Genomic DNA, 16,393 nt, shown 5'->3' on the forward strand with positions numbered 1-16,393 from the left:
TTCCAGTAAGCATGTTTGTTGAAGATCAGGTGGCTGAGTGTGTTCCTAGAGGCCTCTGCATCTACTAATCTATTTCACTGATCCTCATGTCTGTTTTGTTGCCAATACCATCCTGATTTTATTACAGTAGCTTTGTAGTATAATTTCAAGTCAGGAATTGTAATGCCTCCTGCTTTGTCTTTGTTGGCCAGGATTGCCTTTGCTATTTTAGGTCTTTTTTGGTTCCAGATAAATTTTAGGAACTATTTCTCTAGGTCTGGGAGGTATGTTGGTGGTAGTCTGATAGGGATTGCATTAAATCTATACAACAATTTTGGGAGTATGACCATCTTCACAATGTTGGTTCTTCCTATCTAGGAGCATGGGATCCTGTACGATCTCTTTTTTTCAGCATACTGTAATTTTCCATGAAAAGATTTTTTATTTCTTTAGTTAGATGAATTCCAAGGTGTTTCATTTTTCGTGGGGCTATTGTAAAAGGCATTGATTCTCTAATTTCCCTCTTACTGTAGAGGAATGCTATTGACTTTTGGGTATTGACTTTGTATCCTGCTATGCTACTGGATTTGTCTCTCAATTCTAGTAGCTTCTTGATGAATGAATACTTCTTTTAAGAACTCATTTTAGTGATATTATTTTGCATATTAAGTATATATATGAGTATATAATGTGTAGAGAGAGTGTGTGGGTGTTTTGTCTTGAGTAAGAGTTCTGTTTTTGCCATTGATTTAGTGTGCACAAGTGCCTCTTACAGCTTACGAGACTGCTTTGGAAACAGACTTTAAGCAAGTATATTAGAGTCTGACAAATGGACTTTGCTGGGGAACAATGGGAATTCTTTCATCCATACTTTCAGGTTGACACTGTGGAAACTTGCCATGAGAAGCTCTAAATTTTGTGTGAGCTCCCATAGAAGGGCTCGGGGATTACCAGGAATGTCTTGAAGTTTGTCCCTAGTGTACCAGAGGTGCTATTCTTGGAGGTGTCAGGCCACTCTTGCTGTAAGCTGTTCTCTGGATTGGTGTTTTGAACTCTTTGATTATTCTGTGGCTGAGTGACCCACGTGAAGCTGAGTCTGTTGAGGAACAAAGACAACATTTTCCCCAGTGGTGTTAGGGGCCTGGCAACCCAGGGGCTCTTTCGTCTATTTGAGGTTCTGGTTACTGCCCTTTCTCTCATGGGACCTGACCCTGGCACTTCATTCTTCTCTATTTCCATGCTCTTATCAGGAAGCTATTGAAGTAATTGACATTAACTTTCTAGATTGATATTAACTTTCTAATCCCACTTTCTAAAACATAATCTATACTACTGTTGTGAATGGCTATTTTAATGACAGTTGTTAAACTGCAATCTTTAAAATGCCCTTTTCAAAGTTAAGAAATTGCAGTTTATAAAAGAGGTGAGAATGTTGACACTTTTTTTTGTTTCTAATTTGCTACAGATCCTGAAAAGTAATTATTTGTTAGTTATTTCCTGAAAAGAGGGAATACCATGGTAATGAAATTGACTATTTATTCCATCTTACTGCCAAAGTGTGTTGCACTGGTAAATAGGTTCAGATAATGCCACAAAAATGCCATGCTCAGAAAACTTACACAGTTGAAGGCCAAATAAAAGGGCACTCCAGAATGATGCAGTTTGCCTGTCATTTGGCAACAAATAAACAAAATTAGATGATTACAAATTACACTTCACATTGACAAATTTTACCTTTAGTATTCTAAGTCAGCTAAATGTTAGCTGAGGTTCTTAGAGCATAAAGCATGTGTTCTTGGTATTGAGTAAGAAAAGTTTTTCTGAGCTTTGCAACCAAGAATCCAAAATTGTATTTATAGGCCTGAAATGAAATCACTTAAGAAAACTATAAACAGAGTGGTTAGTTTAATAGCACCTTTTCTTTACAGAATTAATGAACCTGGATATTTGAGTAGATACAGAATCAGGCAATACAAATTTTGTGAGAACTTTTTTTTTTTCCTGTCCATAACTGTTTCTGTGATACCAGATATTGTAGGAAAGGCGAAGAACTCATTGCCATTTTGCTAGACAAAGATGAAAGAACAAGTAAGTTTTTTTCTGTGTAGAGGAAATTTTTCCAAAAATTAAGAAGCTTGAATTTCAGCTTTAATTCCCGTTGTGATGGGTCCCAATTAAAAAAAAAAATTTTTTTTTCCTCCACTTTGCTATCAGGTAAGGATATTTATGCTGTGCTTCCTTGCTGTCTTGGTGATGTTGAATGTCTGATTAGCTGGATGAATAGTGTTAGCAATGATACCCATTCCTTTTACTTGTCTATTCTAAGGCTGAAAAGAAGAGCATTATCATTCTGTTATACTAGAGGCAGAGTGTACAACTATCAGGGCAGAGTATTTTATTTCACACAGAAAAAGAATGGCACGTAAGTTAAGAAATGGGCTAAAATGCATGCTGAGAAGTGGGTTGCAAAAATACATTTGAACAGCTAATAAGTAAAATAGTAGAACTTTGTATAAATTTCTGCTAAATATATTCAAAATGATTGTTAATATATGAGTACGTATAGAGAGCCCTTTCTGGTCCTCATCTCAGCCCAGAAAGTTTATAGTTGTAATTCCCTGGATGTTATTGGAATCCTGTCAAGTTAATTCCGTTCTGCCACACCCAGTGTAACCCATGGCAACAATAAATACGTTAAGGCATATTTGTAGTTATGGGGAGCCAACGGGTCCTACATCCAGCCATGATGATGTCTATCCAGAACAAAAGCCTTGACCCAAGGCAGAACCCCGGTTTTATTCTTTCATAAGCAAAGGAATGGCTTGAAGATAAGTGACTGTGAGAGTGTCAGGAAGTAGATGAGTGCCATGAGCTAGGTCAGGGCTGCATTTACCTCTGCAATATGCAGAGAGAAGGACATGCAGAGTAAGCTGCATTACACAATTGAGATTGCATCAAATGTTTTGGGGTTGGTGCTTCAGCTCTGATGTCCAGTCTTTTCAAGCTCCATGAAGTCATAGCCTCTATCTTGAGTCTAGATCCCAGCTTTTCATCCAGTGTCCACTCGGCTCACCCTAGGGAGCAGCAGGTGGGGATTCTGGGGCAATATGCCTGGCATCTTCAGAGATCTGGCATCTTCACCAGCACTTCAGCTAGACTGCTATGCATTGCTTAAAACCAACTGAAAAGTCCTAGTCAGCTGTGTATATGAAAATAGGATGAGGCTCAGCCATAATGGAGATAGTCGCTCCACTTGCAAGGAGAGTTGCCCATGTGATCCTCCACAGGTGTGGACTGTGACGATTCTTTTGCACATTTCACAAGTAGGCATGTTGATTTCAAGTCCTGTTGGTCATCTCACTGGCATCTAGGTGTTCTCTGAAAGTGAATTACCTATCTTTTTGATCAAATATCTTTGCTTAAAGACAGAAGAAAAGTGTTTTAAAAGATGAGAGAGAGAAAGTAAATGAGGATTTTAAAAATTAAAATACTCTCAGCACTTGAGATTTCTAGGCCAACCTGGGCTAAATAGTGAGACCCTGTCTCCAAAAAAAAAAAAAAAAAAAAGAAATTCTAAGCTGTCAGATGATCATGAAGTATTATTTGTCATGGTCCAGAATGGAAGTATCATGAATAATCTTTTTCAGAATTAGACGCTGGTACTGGAATCTAAGGAGACCCTGGTACTTCTCTTGGGTTCATTTTTCTCCTCGCTGGCAGTGCTTTCCATCTTAGATGGCACTTGAAATCCCATGTGCTCTGAAGCTATTTAAATCCTCATTGACAAGAGAGTGATCTCTGAAGGAGGAAGTAAGATGGACGTGGGATACTTCTGTGGAACAAGTGCAGAACAGGATAATTGGTTCATCAACAAACAGAAGAAAATACTGAAGCAGTTGAAATTTGCAGAATGCCTGGAAAAAAAAGGTAGACATGAGCAAAGTAAATTTGGAGGTTTATAAAGCCTTGGATAACAAAACAAGTAACAGAAATCCTTGGATTTGAAGATGATACTGTGATTGACTTTATATTCAACCAGCTGGAAGTGAAGAATCCAGATTCCAAAAGGATGCAAATCACCTGACTGGGTTTTTGAATGGGAAAAATGCTAGAGAATTTATGGGAGAACTTTGGCCTCTGCTGTTAAGTGCATAAGAAAACATCACTGGAATCCCTTCTGCTTTCCTAGAACTAAAGAAAGAAGAAATAAAGCAGAGACAGATTGAACAAGAAAAATTGTCATCAATGAAAAAGCAGGATGAAGACAAAGATGAGAGAGATAAGAAAAAAAAGCAACAGAGAAAAAAGGGAGAGGCCTCGAAGCCCAAGAGGATGCAAATCCAGATCTCTTTCCCCTAGAAGATGATCTTCCCTTGTCAGGAGAGAGAGAAAGTGCAGTCATTCTTTATCTCCCCTACACAGAACCAGGAGCCTGAGTCTTTCCCCTGCTCCAGAAAAGAAGGAAAAAACTCCAGAGCTCCCTGAACCTTCAGTGAAAGTAAAAGAACCTTCAGTATAAGTGGCCACATCTACTAGTGACATCCTGAAAGTTCCCAAGCCTGAACCCATGCCAGAACGTAAAGAACCTACTCTGGAAAAAAATTCCAAAAAAGAAAAAGGAAAGACCTGGCCAAGATCCTGGTCACATTCCAAATCAAGGTCATGAACCTGTTTTTGCTCTCCTTCTCATACTTGACCAAGAAGGCGCCATAGGTCCTGATCAAGATCATATTCACTCAGGCGGCGGCCAAGCCCGAGAAGGAGACCGTCTCCTTGAGGAAGAACCCTAGCATGATGAATGCTGCCTCCTCCAAGGCACAGGAAAAGTAGATCTCCAGTAGGACAAGGAGGCATCGTAGCATCGCAGTCTGGGAGCAGTTGGTCATCCTCATCTCGTTCCCAGTCACCACCAAGGAAACCTCCCAAGAAGACATCTAGCCCCTCCTCAAAAAAAGCAGAGGTTATCTCCTCCAGGAAGTCCTTTGAGTCAAAGGCACAGGCCATCCCTGCCAGCTGCTCCACCATCAAAAATGCGTAATTTCCCAACACCCCAGCAGTCAAACCATACAAGAAAAAGCCATGTTTCTGTGTCTCTGGGGAGAACTTAAGATAAAGTGCCAAAACATAAAGGTACTGAGAAAAGAAAATTGCCAGCATCAGCACCAAAGCCTAGAAAAGTAGAGTTCTCTGAATCCGAAGAAGATAAAGGTGGCAAAATGGCTGCAGCTGATTCTGTGCAGCAGAGACGCCAGTAGAGACAACAGAACCAGCAGTCTTCATCTGACTCTAGCCCCTTTTCCTCTTCCTCCTCCTCCTCTGAAGATGGGTGCCCCAAGCAATCCCATGTGAAAAATGGTGGGGTGGGCCGCAGCGACAGAGACATTCCCCTTCCAGAAGTGCGGCTCCATCACCACGAAAGTGCCAGAAAGAGACCTTCCCTTGTGATAGATGAAGGAGAAGACCCTCCCCTCCACCCGCCAGAAGATGCCGCTCACCCTCACCATCTCCTCCTCCTTGGTGGCCCAGATCCCCCATACCACTGCCAAGGTGAAGGATCCCCTCACCACCTCCTTGGCAATGCTCACCTTCCCCAAGAAGATACTCTCCTGCCATACAGAAGAGGTACTCTCCTTCTCCACCTCCAAAGAGAAAGGCGGGGCTGGTGAGATGGCTCAGTGGTCTGAAGCACCTACTTAGAACAAGCTAAGCCAAGCAAAGCACGGGGACCTCGGTTCAATCCCCCAGCACCACATGCCAGCCAGCCCCGCCCCCTGGTGGGCTGAGCTGGTCACACACACAAAATAAATAAATAAATAAATAAAATTAAAAAAAAAAAAAAACCAAAGAGAAAGGCCGGCTTTGCCCCCACCTCCTCCCAAGAGAAGGGCATCACCATACCCACCACCAGAGGGCTGGGTCTCCCCCTCTTTACCTCCCAGAGAAGCTCCCCAATCACCAAGAGACACTCACCTTCTGTCTCATCAAAGCCTAGGAAAGGGTCTTCCCCAGCCGTGCTCCCAGGGAGACCTGGTCACTACAACCAAACAGCATTCTCCCTCACTGTGGTCTCGAGCTCCTCAGATCTCAAGCAGTCCACCCACTCGAAGAAGAACATTGGCCTCACCCCAAAGAAGGCAGTCCCCATGTCCGAGTACCCAGCCTAGTACAAGAGTCTCCAGAATGCCAGACTTAAAAAGACAAAAAAGGCTGCCTTGCTAAGCCTGCAGTTCGTGAGATGGGCTCAGGTCTTCTCCGTTTGTCTCTTGGTCTCCCAAGGCAGTGGCTAAGAAGCCCCTAGCACCCCTGTCCCCTGTCTAGCCTCAACTGCCCTCTACAAACTGGTCCCCGCAGTGCTGGCCAGGAAGGCTAAGGCCACCAAGCCCATCACCAGTCTGGAATTCCAGTCAGGAAGGAGGTGGGAAGAAAAAGGACAAGAAATACAAAAAGGGTGAACACAAGAAGGAAAAGGCTGTGTCTCCAACCGCTGTGGCTCTTGCTATCCCTGTGGCTGTTGCTGCTGCCGTGACCACATCAGCACAGAAAGAACCTGAGGCAGCCCTTAGCCCAAGAAAAAGGCTGAGAGTGAAGCTGAAGACAAGTTGGAGGACTTAGAGAAGCACGTACGGGAAAAGGCTCTGCGATCCATGCAGAAGGCTCAAATGTCCCCACAGTCATGGGGGAAATGTTGATTAGGATGTAAATTTTATTTGGTTTGTACTCAATTCAATTTCAAAATTGCTAAAATGTGTTTGAGCTTTAGACTATAACATTAGTTATAATAATTGCTAGGTTGAAGTTCACCATATAAAAAAGGGGGGGCATGCATTTCCATTGCAAAAGGTGTCCACAGTGTATTAGTGACATTTTGTCATTGACATCTGATATAATTTCATTTAGAGTAAAATATTTTAAGCCAAAAAAAAAATCTCTTTTTTTAAAAAAGGGGTTTAAGTATTGTTGGCATTCTTATTTCTTTAAATGCTCCTGGCTATTCCCAGAGAGGCTTTCCCCCTTTGCTTTTTTTCTTTTTCATTTGTTTGTTTACTTCTTATTCAAGTCTTCACACGCATTTAAGTTCTGCTTCCAACCTTGTATGGTTTAAAAGCTAGTCCAGAATCAGACCACTGTTGGAGTACCACAGAAGCATAAGTAGATGTTCCAATGCCACAATCTTCCCTGTTGCCTGTGGGATTGCTGCTGAAAGGAATCAGGATTTTAGCTCCAGGTTGAGGCAGAAAAAGGAAAGCTTATTTTCCAGGACACTAGGCTTATACAGGTGTGTGACACTGATTCAGAACACTGGAACTGGATTCTACTCTGTTCTGAGTTTCTTTCCTCCCTCCCTCATCACCAGTTCCTACTTTTTCCTTCTCTCCCTGCTTGTAAAAGCAGTTATGTCATCCCAGGAAGAATGAATGGATCCTTCAGGTATATGAAATCTTTGTTTTCTGAAAGATCATGGCTCCATTCATATTTTTATCTTATTCTTCCAATTGGGATATACAATGCTCAGAGCTCTTGTATTTGGAAGCTGGAAGAAGGCCCGGACTTTGAATTATTGTCTTGGTTTCACTGTTTTGTTTTTGTCTTTTAGACTAAAGCTGTATGAAGCTTGTGGATTAAACAATAAATTTCTAAATTAAAAAAAAAATTCTCAGTGACCCTCCTATTCTCTTATTTTTTCTGCTACTATATTGTCCACACTGTGTAAACAAATGCTTGTGTACATTGTCTTGGCCTTTCATTAGCTCCTCTTTATGCTGTTTGTTTTCAAGTGTCACCACTTTTGCTGTGGTTCTGAGGAGGGTTCAGGTGTCAGGTTTATGGAGCTCTATCCTGACATAATCCCTGACACACTGAGTACTAGGGTTGGATATGTGTTATTTCAGAATAGAAACATTATTATGAATGTCATAGGTTTTGTTGGTTAATGAAGTAACATGAATGCAATTTAGCTTGTGGAAGTCCCAGTTGCTCTGTTTGTAAAAATACTTGTTGAATCAGTCATTTGGTTTGTTTAGTAGATAGTAGATAATTTTTTAACTTAAAAATGCCACTGGGGCCGGGAAAATGGCTCTGGAATAAGCACTTCCCTGGCAAGTGCAAGGGCTTAGTTCAATCACTGGTTCCACAAAAAGAAACAAAAGAAAAAGAAAAAAAAAAAAAAAAAAGCCACTGATGTAGAGCCTTAAAAAGGAATGTTTCCCGGTGATTAATGAACCTTTTTTGATCTTAACAAAGTATTGTGGTCATACTAAAGTTTACTTGGTGTTAAAGTCTTAAGAACTTACCATAGTTTGTCATGAATAAAATAGTAGGCAAACTTCAGCGATGAATTAGAGGGCACGATTTATGTTTTGGATCAAGAAACATAGGTTGACTTATCACTTAAGAGATGATGGATCTTTGTGTAATTGAAAGTAATGCTTGGGATCCTTACCTTTCCTGTCAGAGACTGATTTCCAATCATGGTCCTCCCTCAAGTAGAAGTCCTTTATCAGATAATGCTGTTTATGATGATATTCTTAACAATTGCAATCAGCCCACTGACTCTGCATCTGCCTTTTTTAAGCTTGGTCCCAACTTGTTCCAGAGTATGCTAATATTTGTGCAGTTTGGTGAAGTTATAGATTGTGAGAACATGGTAAATAATGAAGAAGGATGTTGGGAAGCAATTTGTGGATATCATTCATATTTTATAAAAACTAGACTGTGGTATGTGGTATAAGCAAGCAAGAGATGGTGTTTGTATGGAAGGATGAAAAGAATATGTCGTGCCAGGTGTTGTGGTGTACTCCTGCAGTCACTGTAACTCAGGAGGCTGAGGCCGAAATATCACAAGTTTGAGGACAGCCTATGCAACTTAGAAAAGACACCAGATGTAGTTCAGTGGTAGAACACTTGTCTAGCTTGTGCCAAGCCCTGGGTTCAATGCCCAGTACCTCCAAAAAAACAAAAGCAAAAAGGAATTTTATCTGCTTCTGGGCATACATTTGAAAGACTTGAAAGCAGTGACACAAAGACATACTTGTATACTCTGCTTATGGCAGAATTAGGAACAATAGCCAAAAAATGTGAGAACCCCAAATGGCTAGGCACAGATAAATGGGTAAAATGTGGTATTTACATGTAGTAGAATATTATTCAGCCTTAAAAGGAAAGGAAATCCTGTTATGTTAGGGACACAGATGAACTTTGAGGACATTTTGCTAATTGAAATAAGCCAGTTACAGACAAATACTGTATAATTCTACTTGTATGAGGTACTTAGAACAGTTAAATTTGTAGAAACAGAAGACAGAATGGTGATTGTTAGTTCATAGGGGCAGCAGGAGTAGCTGTTTGTTGAATATAGAGATGCACTTTGGGAAGCTAGTTTTGTGGATGAATGGCGGAGAGGGTTGTACAGTAATGACATTATGCTTAATACCACTACAAACTTAGAAATGTTTAAGGTAGCAACTCATATTTGGTGTATTTTGCCACAACATTTTTATAAAAGGAGCTCATGTTTATAGGATTTCTGTGCAATACAAATGGGTGTGAAACTTGTCATTCTTAGAACTGTGTATAAAGTCGGATGAGGAATGATTTACTAGGTAACATACAGTATCCATGTCTTAGCAAGAGAATTTAAAGTGAAAGTTGACAATACAGAAAAAAGATTATGAGTAATTGATTAGCCTAGAAATTTTCCTTTTAGGAAATGGTTCGATATAGGAGAATCCTACAGAGTTCTCAGCATTGTATAGAAAAATGTGGTTATTCTATTTCCCTTTCAGTAACATCCTGATTTTAATTTTTCCCTTGGTTCTTTTCCTCTTCTACTTACATGAGACTGATAGTGATCTACAAGCCACTGACCTGGAGAGGAAACCAAGCCAGTCTGTTTACAAAAGGCTGGAAATCCCTGATCTCATTTCCCATCTGTCCTTTTGAAAGCTTTTTTTTTTTTTTAAGTGTTTTGTCCTTGATTTTTCATTAAGAGCTGCCAAAAGATAATCTCAATACTTTGTTTTTGGTTTTGTATTGAAAAGTACTCTTTTTATAAATTCCTCGAAATTTTTGCCAGTTTGAATTCAGTGGTCAGCCATATAACTTTCCATGAACATTGTGGTTTCTGGGATATTAGTTCATGTCTAGGATTGAACCTACCAAAAATATCTGGATAAGCAATATTTCTGAGTTGACATTGGCTGGAATTTCAGGAGATGAGAATTTTAATTGTAGTTCAAGTAGTATCTTTTACAGGAAAATGACAGTTTTTAAATTGTCAAATACTCCTTCAAAAGGAAATTTACTTCTCAGTACTAATGAGCTAAGTTGAATAGTGTATTTATTTAACATATATTAATACTTGCGTTGGAGATGCCTATAATCCTAGCATTTGGGAGGTTGAGGTAGGAGGATAGAAAGGGAGGGCAGCCTAGAGTACATAATAAGACCTTGTCCCAAAAAACAAAAACAAAAACAAAAAACGAAAAAGAATGGAAGAAAAGTAAAATTATGGAAGAAACAAAATCAGACAACAAAGTACATGCTCAAAAGTCTCAGCTTCCTATGTTGCTTGGACTGTAAGTATGAGACAGAGTCCCTGCTTTCACGTTGCTCAGAATTTAGCCAAGGAGATAAAAATATGCATTAAAATTAATGATGAGCGAGGAATTTAAATCAAGTCCTAGTGTCATGATGTAAATTAAGTCTCACAAGAATCTACTATAGGAATGTAAGTTTGAGATCTCAGTGAGACATTAGGTCCACAGGCAAGCAGCCTTTTAAGAAAAGGGAAGTCCCTCAGACCTGCAAGAAAAGTTAGGTTCAAAGGAATAGCTGTACTCAAAAGGGAAATCTGAGCCTCGTGATTGACGTTTGAGGGAAGAGAGCAAAGAAAAAGAACAAGAATGGGGAAATTAGGCTGCAGGATATAGCTCAGTGGCTGAGTAGTGAGGCCCTAGGTTTGATCCAAAGCACTACAGAAATTAAAAAAATAGGAAAAGGTGATTTAGGACCATTTATAATTATCGTTAACTTGACTTCTCTTTGTTCTTTAATTTGTTTAAAGCCATTTTACTTATCTTGCCAAATTTCAAGGAATGTCAGCATGGGTTTGTGACTGTTACATGTTATTTTCCTAAATTGGTGAGGTAGTGTTATGTAAGGGCAAAGACTGTTTAAAAGAAAAGAAAAGAAAAGAAAAAAGTCTTCTAAATTTGGTATGGTGGCATACAACTGTAATCCCAGTGCTCTGGGAGCCTGAGGCAAGATATTTCCAAGCTCAGTCCTAGCCTGGGAAACTTAGTGACATAGTAAGACCCTGTCTGAAACTAAAGGGCTGGAGATGTAGGTCTGTGTGAAGGTCCCAGATTCAACCCCCAGAATCACTAAACAGACAAATGTACATAATCTGAATTCAGATCAGCAACCGCAAAGACTTTTTTTTTTTTTTTCCAGAACCAGAGATTGAATTCAGGCCCTTGCGCTTCCCAGGCAAGCGCTTATTTTACTGAGCTATCTCCCCAGCCCTGCAAAGATATATTAAGGAACCCTAATTAACTGTATTTGTGTCATCCTTTCCAAGTGAAAGTGATAGCCATATAGGATAAGAGGGTGATCTGGCCATGAACTCTGCTGTCCTCAGGTAAGTTTCAACCAATGTGGCACCCCAAGTGAGTGCTGCATCTTGCTTACTGATTTAGGCGTGCCATTCTGGAACTTATGCTCTGTCATAGGCAGAGGAAACCCATTTGCCAGGGGCAGTGTTTAGGCAGCTGTGTTGTATACTCCATGTATATAAATCTTGGGAACATGGCCAAACATCAGAGGCTGGGTGCATTCACAGTGGTATCTTGGTTTGCAAACAATTTTTTCCCTATTTCTGGTCACAAACTAAACTGGATAACTGAATAACATTCAGTGGTTAGGTTCAGTGTTGACCTGATGGGGAAATTCAGTTTGGTTCTCTCCAAATTTGGTTTGTGACCAGAGTATTGGAAAGAGTTAAATTCAGGAACTGAGGTACCATTGCCTACACAAAGAATGAATGTCATAGGATATTGCCTTTTACCTCCTGTTAAAACAAGAGTAGAAGATTGTCATGTTGATTTTTATGTTTGCAAAGCATTTCAACAGTTTCATTATTTTTTCTTCATTCCTGTGAGGGAAGTAGTGCTGTTAAGGTGTTGGTGGTGGGTTGTTTATTTGTTTTTGTTTTTGTTTTTTTTGGTGGTACCAGAAATTGAACTCAGGACCTCAGGACCTTGCACTTGCCATGCAGGCACTTATGCCACTGAGCTATATCCTCATCCCTATTTTGTTTTAAAATAGCAGACATACTGTGACAGGATTTTTGTTCCATGCAGTGCTTAGGAAAACTTGAGAGCAAGTAGGTAGTTGGGATTAGCTATATAAATAACTCCATGAAAAATATTATTGTTTGAAATAATGAAATGTATATTGTTTGTATAAATTAATATTTTATTATATAAAGTAAAGGGTATTAAATGAATATAGTGGACTATCACTGTGTGCTGATATTCTCCATGTTTTTTCCCCTTTTGAAGACAGCAGTTCACATTTTAAACAGATCTGAGACAGTAGTAAAAGTTGTATAGTATGCAGTTGGGTAAATACAGACCATGCATGTATCCATTGAAGAGCAGAAGAGCAAGGATTGTACTGCCTTGCAATACTATTACACTGGGGTCCAAGCTCCAGCACATGCACCTCTGAGGGAAACACTGAAACCATATCCAGACCAGAACACCACTTATTTGGAACCCTGTGCGATCACTCAGTAGAATAGATTAATCCTCATTTTTAACCCTGATTGCTCATGTACTTGACTAATATTTTTATGTTGTGCTAGGTGTCACAGTGGTTATTGGAGAAGCAAAGATAAGTGACTAGCTATATTCCCAAGTCTGGGAGAGGATACGGAAATGTCTTGGTTATTTATTTATTTATTTATTTAGAGACAGGGTCTCCCTATGTAGTCCAGACAGGCGTTGAACTTGCTTATGTAGCCCAGAATGGCATTGAACTCACAGTGATCCTTCTGCTTCAGCCATGTGCCATCAGGCTTGGCCTTGGCAATTTTTAGAAGCATAGTACATAAACCATTGATGGTAGTGTGCTGCCAGTGTGGAGATCAGTATTAGCAACTTCTAGTGAGTGCATTAAAGAATCAGAAATACTTTTATGTTGCCGAGGGCTGGAGCAGGGGAGATGAGCCAGAAAAACTTAATGTGGTTGATCATGAGAGGTTCATGTTGAGAAGTTTGAATTTTATGCTAGTGGCATTGGGAAGTTGTTTAGAGAATTTAATCCATGACTGATGCTCAGGTGAGTGTTTTAGAAAGATGATGGCAGCTGGGGATGGAATTGGTGAGAGGGATGAGAGAGGAAAGACTGAAATATTTCTTAGGGTGCTATGCTGTGGTGTATAGGAGAGTCATAAATTGGTGCCTTGTATCGCATACTTGGGAGGTCATCTACATCAAGTGCAGAGTGGCACTGCTGAAAAAACAGAGACAGTTAAAGATGGTGGTATCGGGGGTCATCCATGACCAGTAAAGGAGAGCAGTTAGGGAGACCATCCCCCACCCCACCTCCTTGCTGAAGGTGAGTCTGTGGTAGGATCTTTGTTAGGTGACACTAGGCTTGGAAAGTACAAGAAGAATGTTCTCTACCCATATCAAGGCTCCTTGCTTAAATTGTTCCTTAGTAGTTTAATTAAATTATAGAAACCTTAATGGGTTTACTTCTCCAGACCCTTGTCTTGTCTCATGCTTTGTTCATTTTCTTAATTATCAGTGAGTTAAACATTGAGCATTCCCAGACAACTGCTCCCCTGAAAATGGAATTGTCTGGCATTAATGTACACTATAGGTTGGCTGCCAAGACATGAACTGTGAGGTGAAATGTGGAAACGCCCTATGTGAATTTTAGTTTCCAGACTAACTTGGTACTGATTTCTTTCAAAAGCAGATCATATGCTGTGAAACAAATGCATCTGTCAGATATTTGGAAAGTCTTCAATACTTCTGTTGTTAATAAATCACACCTAAATTCTCAGAGTTGTCTCATAATATAGTTTAATACTTCTATGGATACGTACATTTAACATATAGAACAAGGCAACTAAGTCGGGTTCCCAGGCGTGGCTCAGCATGTGGTACTAGGGATCAGATGAAACTCAGATCCTTGCACTTGCTAGGTAGGTGCTTAGACCACTGAGCTCTCTCCCCAGTCCTCATTCTTTTTTTCTGTTAGAGCATTGGCCACTGTAAACTTCTCTACTAGGACTGCTTTCAGTGTCCCTAAATTCTGGCATGTTGTACTGGTATTATAATTTAATTCTAGCAGGAATTATTTTCTCCCTTAATTTCCTTTGTGCACCAATGATTATTTAAGAGTGTGTTGTTTAATTTCCATATGTTTGCATAGTTTTTATGGTTTCTTTTGCTATTGATTTCTAGTTGCTTTGTGCCGTGATGTGTTAATATGCATGGATTTTTTTTTTTTTTTTCTTTTTTTCAGAACTGGGGATTGAACTCAGGCCCTTGCGCTTGCCAGGCAAGTGCTTATTCTACTGAGCCATCTCACCAGCCCCGGCATGGAAAATTTTTGATTCTTTTGCATTTACATAGGCATGCTTTATTAACTGATATGTGGTTTATTTTGGAGAAGGTACTATGTACAGCTGAAAAGAATGTATATTCTGTTGCTGCTGTTGTTGTTGGGTGGAATATTCTGTATGGGTCTGTTAAGTCCATTTGGCTTAACTCTGATATATCTGAGTGTTAGACTCTTCATCAGGCTTGTGTATTGGTTCCAACTTTGTTGCCCTGTGCTGTGGAGAACCCAGCATCTGGGGGCACCTAGTTCTTAAGTTCTCCTGGCTTTGGTATGGGTCCTGCTAGGCCTCAGCATTGGCTGGGGCAGGCCCTGTGCTTCCTAGCCCTTCCTGGGGACTTGATGGGCATCTTCATCAGCTGGGTTGGAGGTAACTTTAAAACATTGGCTCAGCTGAGCATAATAAAGTTAGGGTTTATTACTCAGTGATGATGGACCAAGCCAAGAGACACCAACCTAAAAAGCTCTCTCCTGGATCTCTTGGGCTTTGCTTTTTGTCTCTATCTACTTTTCTTCCCTCTTCCAACCAGTGTATACCCATGAGAGTTGCCCTCCTCCTTACAGGTGAAAATATTCACGTGGTCTGTCTCAGTGTCTATCTGTCTCTGGCTGTTTTTTTGATATAGGGTCTTGCTTTCAGGTTGGCCTTGGACTCAATATGTAGCCCAGGCTGGCCGTGATCTCCTTCCTCAAACTCCTGGTGCTAGGGTTATAGTTGTATACCACCACACCTAGCCTTAAAATTCTATTTCTCAGAACCAGGGATATAGCTCAATAGTACAGCACCTGCCTGACAAGTGCAAGGCCCTGAGTTCAATTGGTTTTGTTGTTGTTGTTTTGTTTTTTAAAGTTTCCTTAACAAATGCCTAAATTCCCTAGAGGATTGAAGAGGTAGTTCCATTATGTATATGAAAGTAAACACACATACAGAATGTTTTATATTAGTGTGCAAAGAGGGGAGGGATTGACTACTATGCAAAGGTATTCCACATTTTACCCAGAGGTAGAAAGGAGTGTCAGTTCTGAAACCTAGTAGGTTCTTGGAGCTAGCAGATTGTCACTGTAGGTCTTAGATCCTTTTCTGACTCCAGGCTGTCCTCTATGCTCTATATGAGAGGTAATTCCTAGGTTCCTAGCAGATGCCCTTTTTACGCTCCATTCTACAATCCTGACCTTACCACATAACCTTGTCATAGAACTGTCTTCCTGCTTGTGACTGTCTTAGCAGGCACCATGGCCCTGCCTGTCCCCAGATTCTCTTCTTAGCACTCAACAACTCTTCCTGCTCCAAAGCCCACACCCCCTTTCTGGACTGTTCTTGCTGTTTGCTTCTCCTTCTGTTCCCTTGAACCATGAAGAGGAGGAGACACTGTCCCTGTGCCAGCAGCTGCCTCGGGCTATAGCCCACCCACTTCTAGGATATTGTCTTTAGTGCATTGTTCATATGGTCCTAGGGGAAGGGTGGGTCTTTTGTTCCAGTCTTTTAATTAAACTCTTATAAAATATGATACACTACACAGTGGATGTGCACATTTTCCACCAGGAATCAAGAGAATTATTTTTAATAGTTTTATGTGCATAGTAAAGTGATTAAAAGATCTAGTGCTGTGTAAGTTGCAGGGTTTAGGAAAAGAAGACACAAAAGCATACCTTTGGTTATACTCACATATTTACTTAAGTGTATATAGCAAATCTGCTCTCCTTTTATTCCAACAGTTCCTTCCATAAAGAAAAATAAGTGGAGTAACTTAAGTCAAAGCAAATACAGTATTAATCTAGT

At 40.2% G+C, this 16,393-nt stretch overlaps 1 protein-coding gene and 1 pseudogene across 1 annotated transcript in view; both read left to right on the plus strand.

Moving 5' to 3' along the window:
* Positions 1–16,393, plus strand: part of Dock9 (dedicator of cytokinesis 9) — a 191,133-nt gene that overhangs the window by 19,931 nt on the left and 154,809 nt on the right. Inside the window, exons 3-5 of the mRNA XM_023715194.1 lie at positions 5,428–5,601; positions 6,331–6,561; positions 8,432–8,623. Coding sequence (XP_023570962.1) covers positions 5,428–5,601; positions 6,331–6,561; positions 8,432–8,623 — 597 coding nt within the window. The remainder of the gene's footprint in view (positions 1–5,427; positions 5,602–6,330; positions 6,562–8,431; positions 8,624–16,393) is intronic.
* Positions 3,795–6,786, plus strand: LOC111816751 (annotated as a pseudogene).

This window comes from Octodon degus, unplaced genomic scaffold (genome assembly GCF_000260255.1).
Source record: "Octodon degus isolate 3935 unplaced genomic scaffold, OctDeg1.0 scaffold00039, whole genome shotgun sequence".
Lineage (NCBI taxonomy): Eukaryota > Metazoa > Chordata > Mammalia > Rodentia > Octodontidae > Octodon > Octodon degus.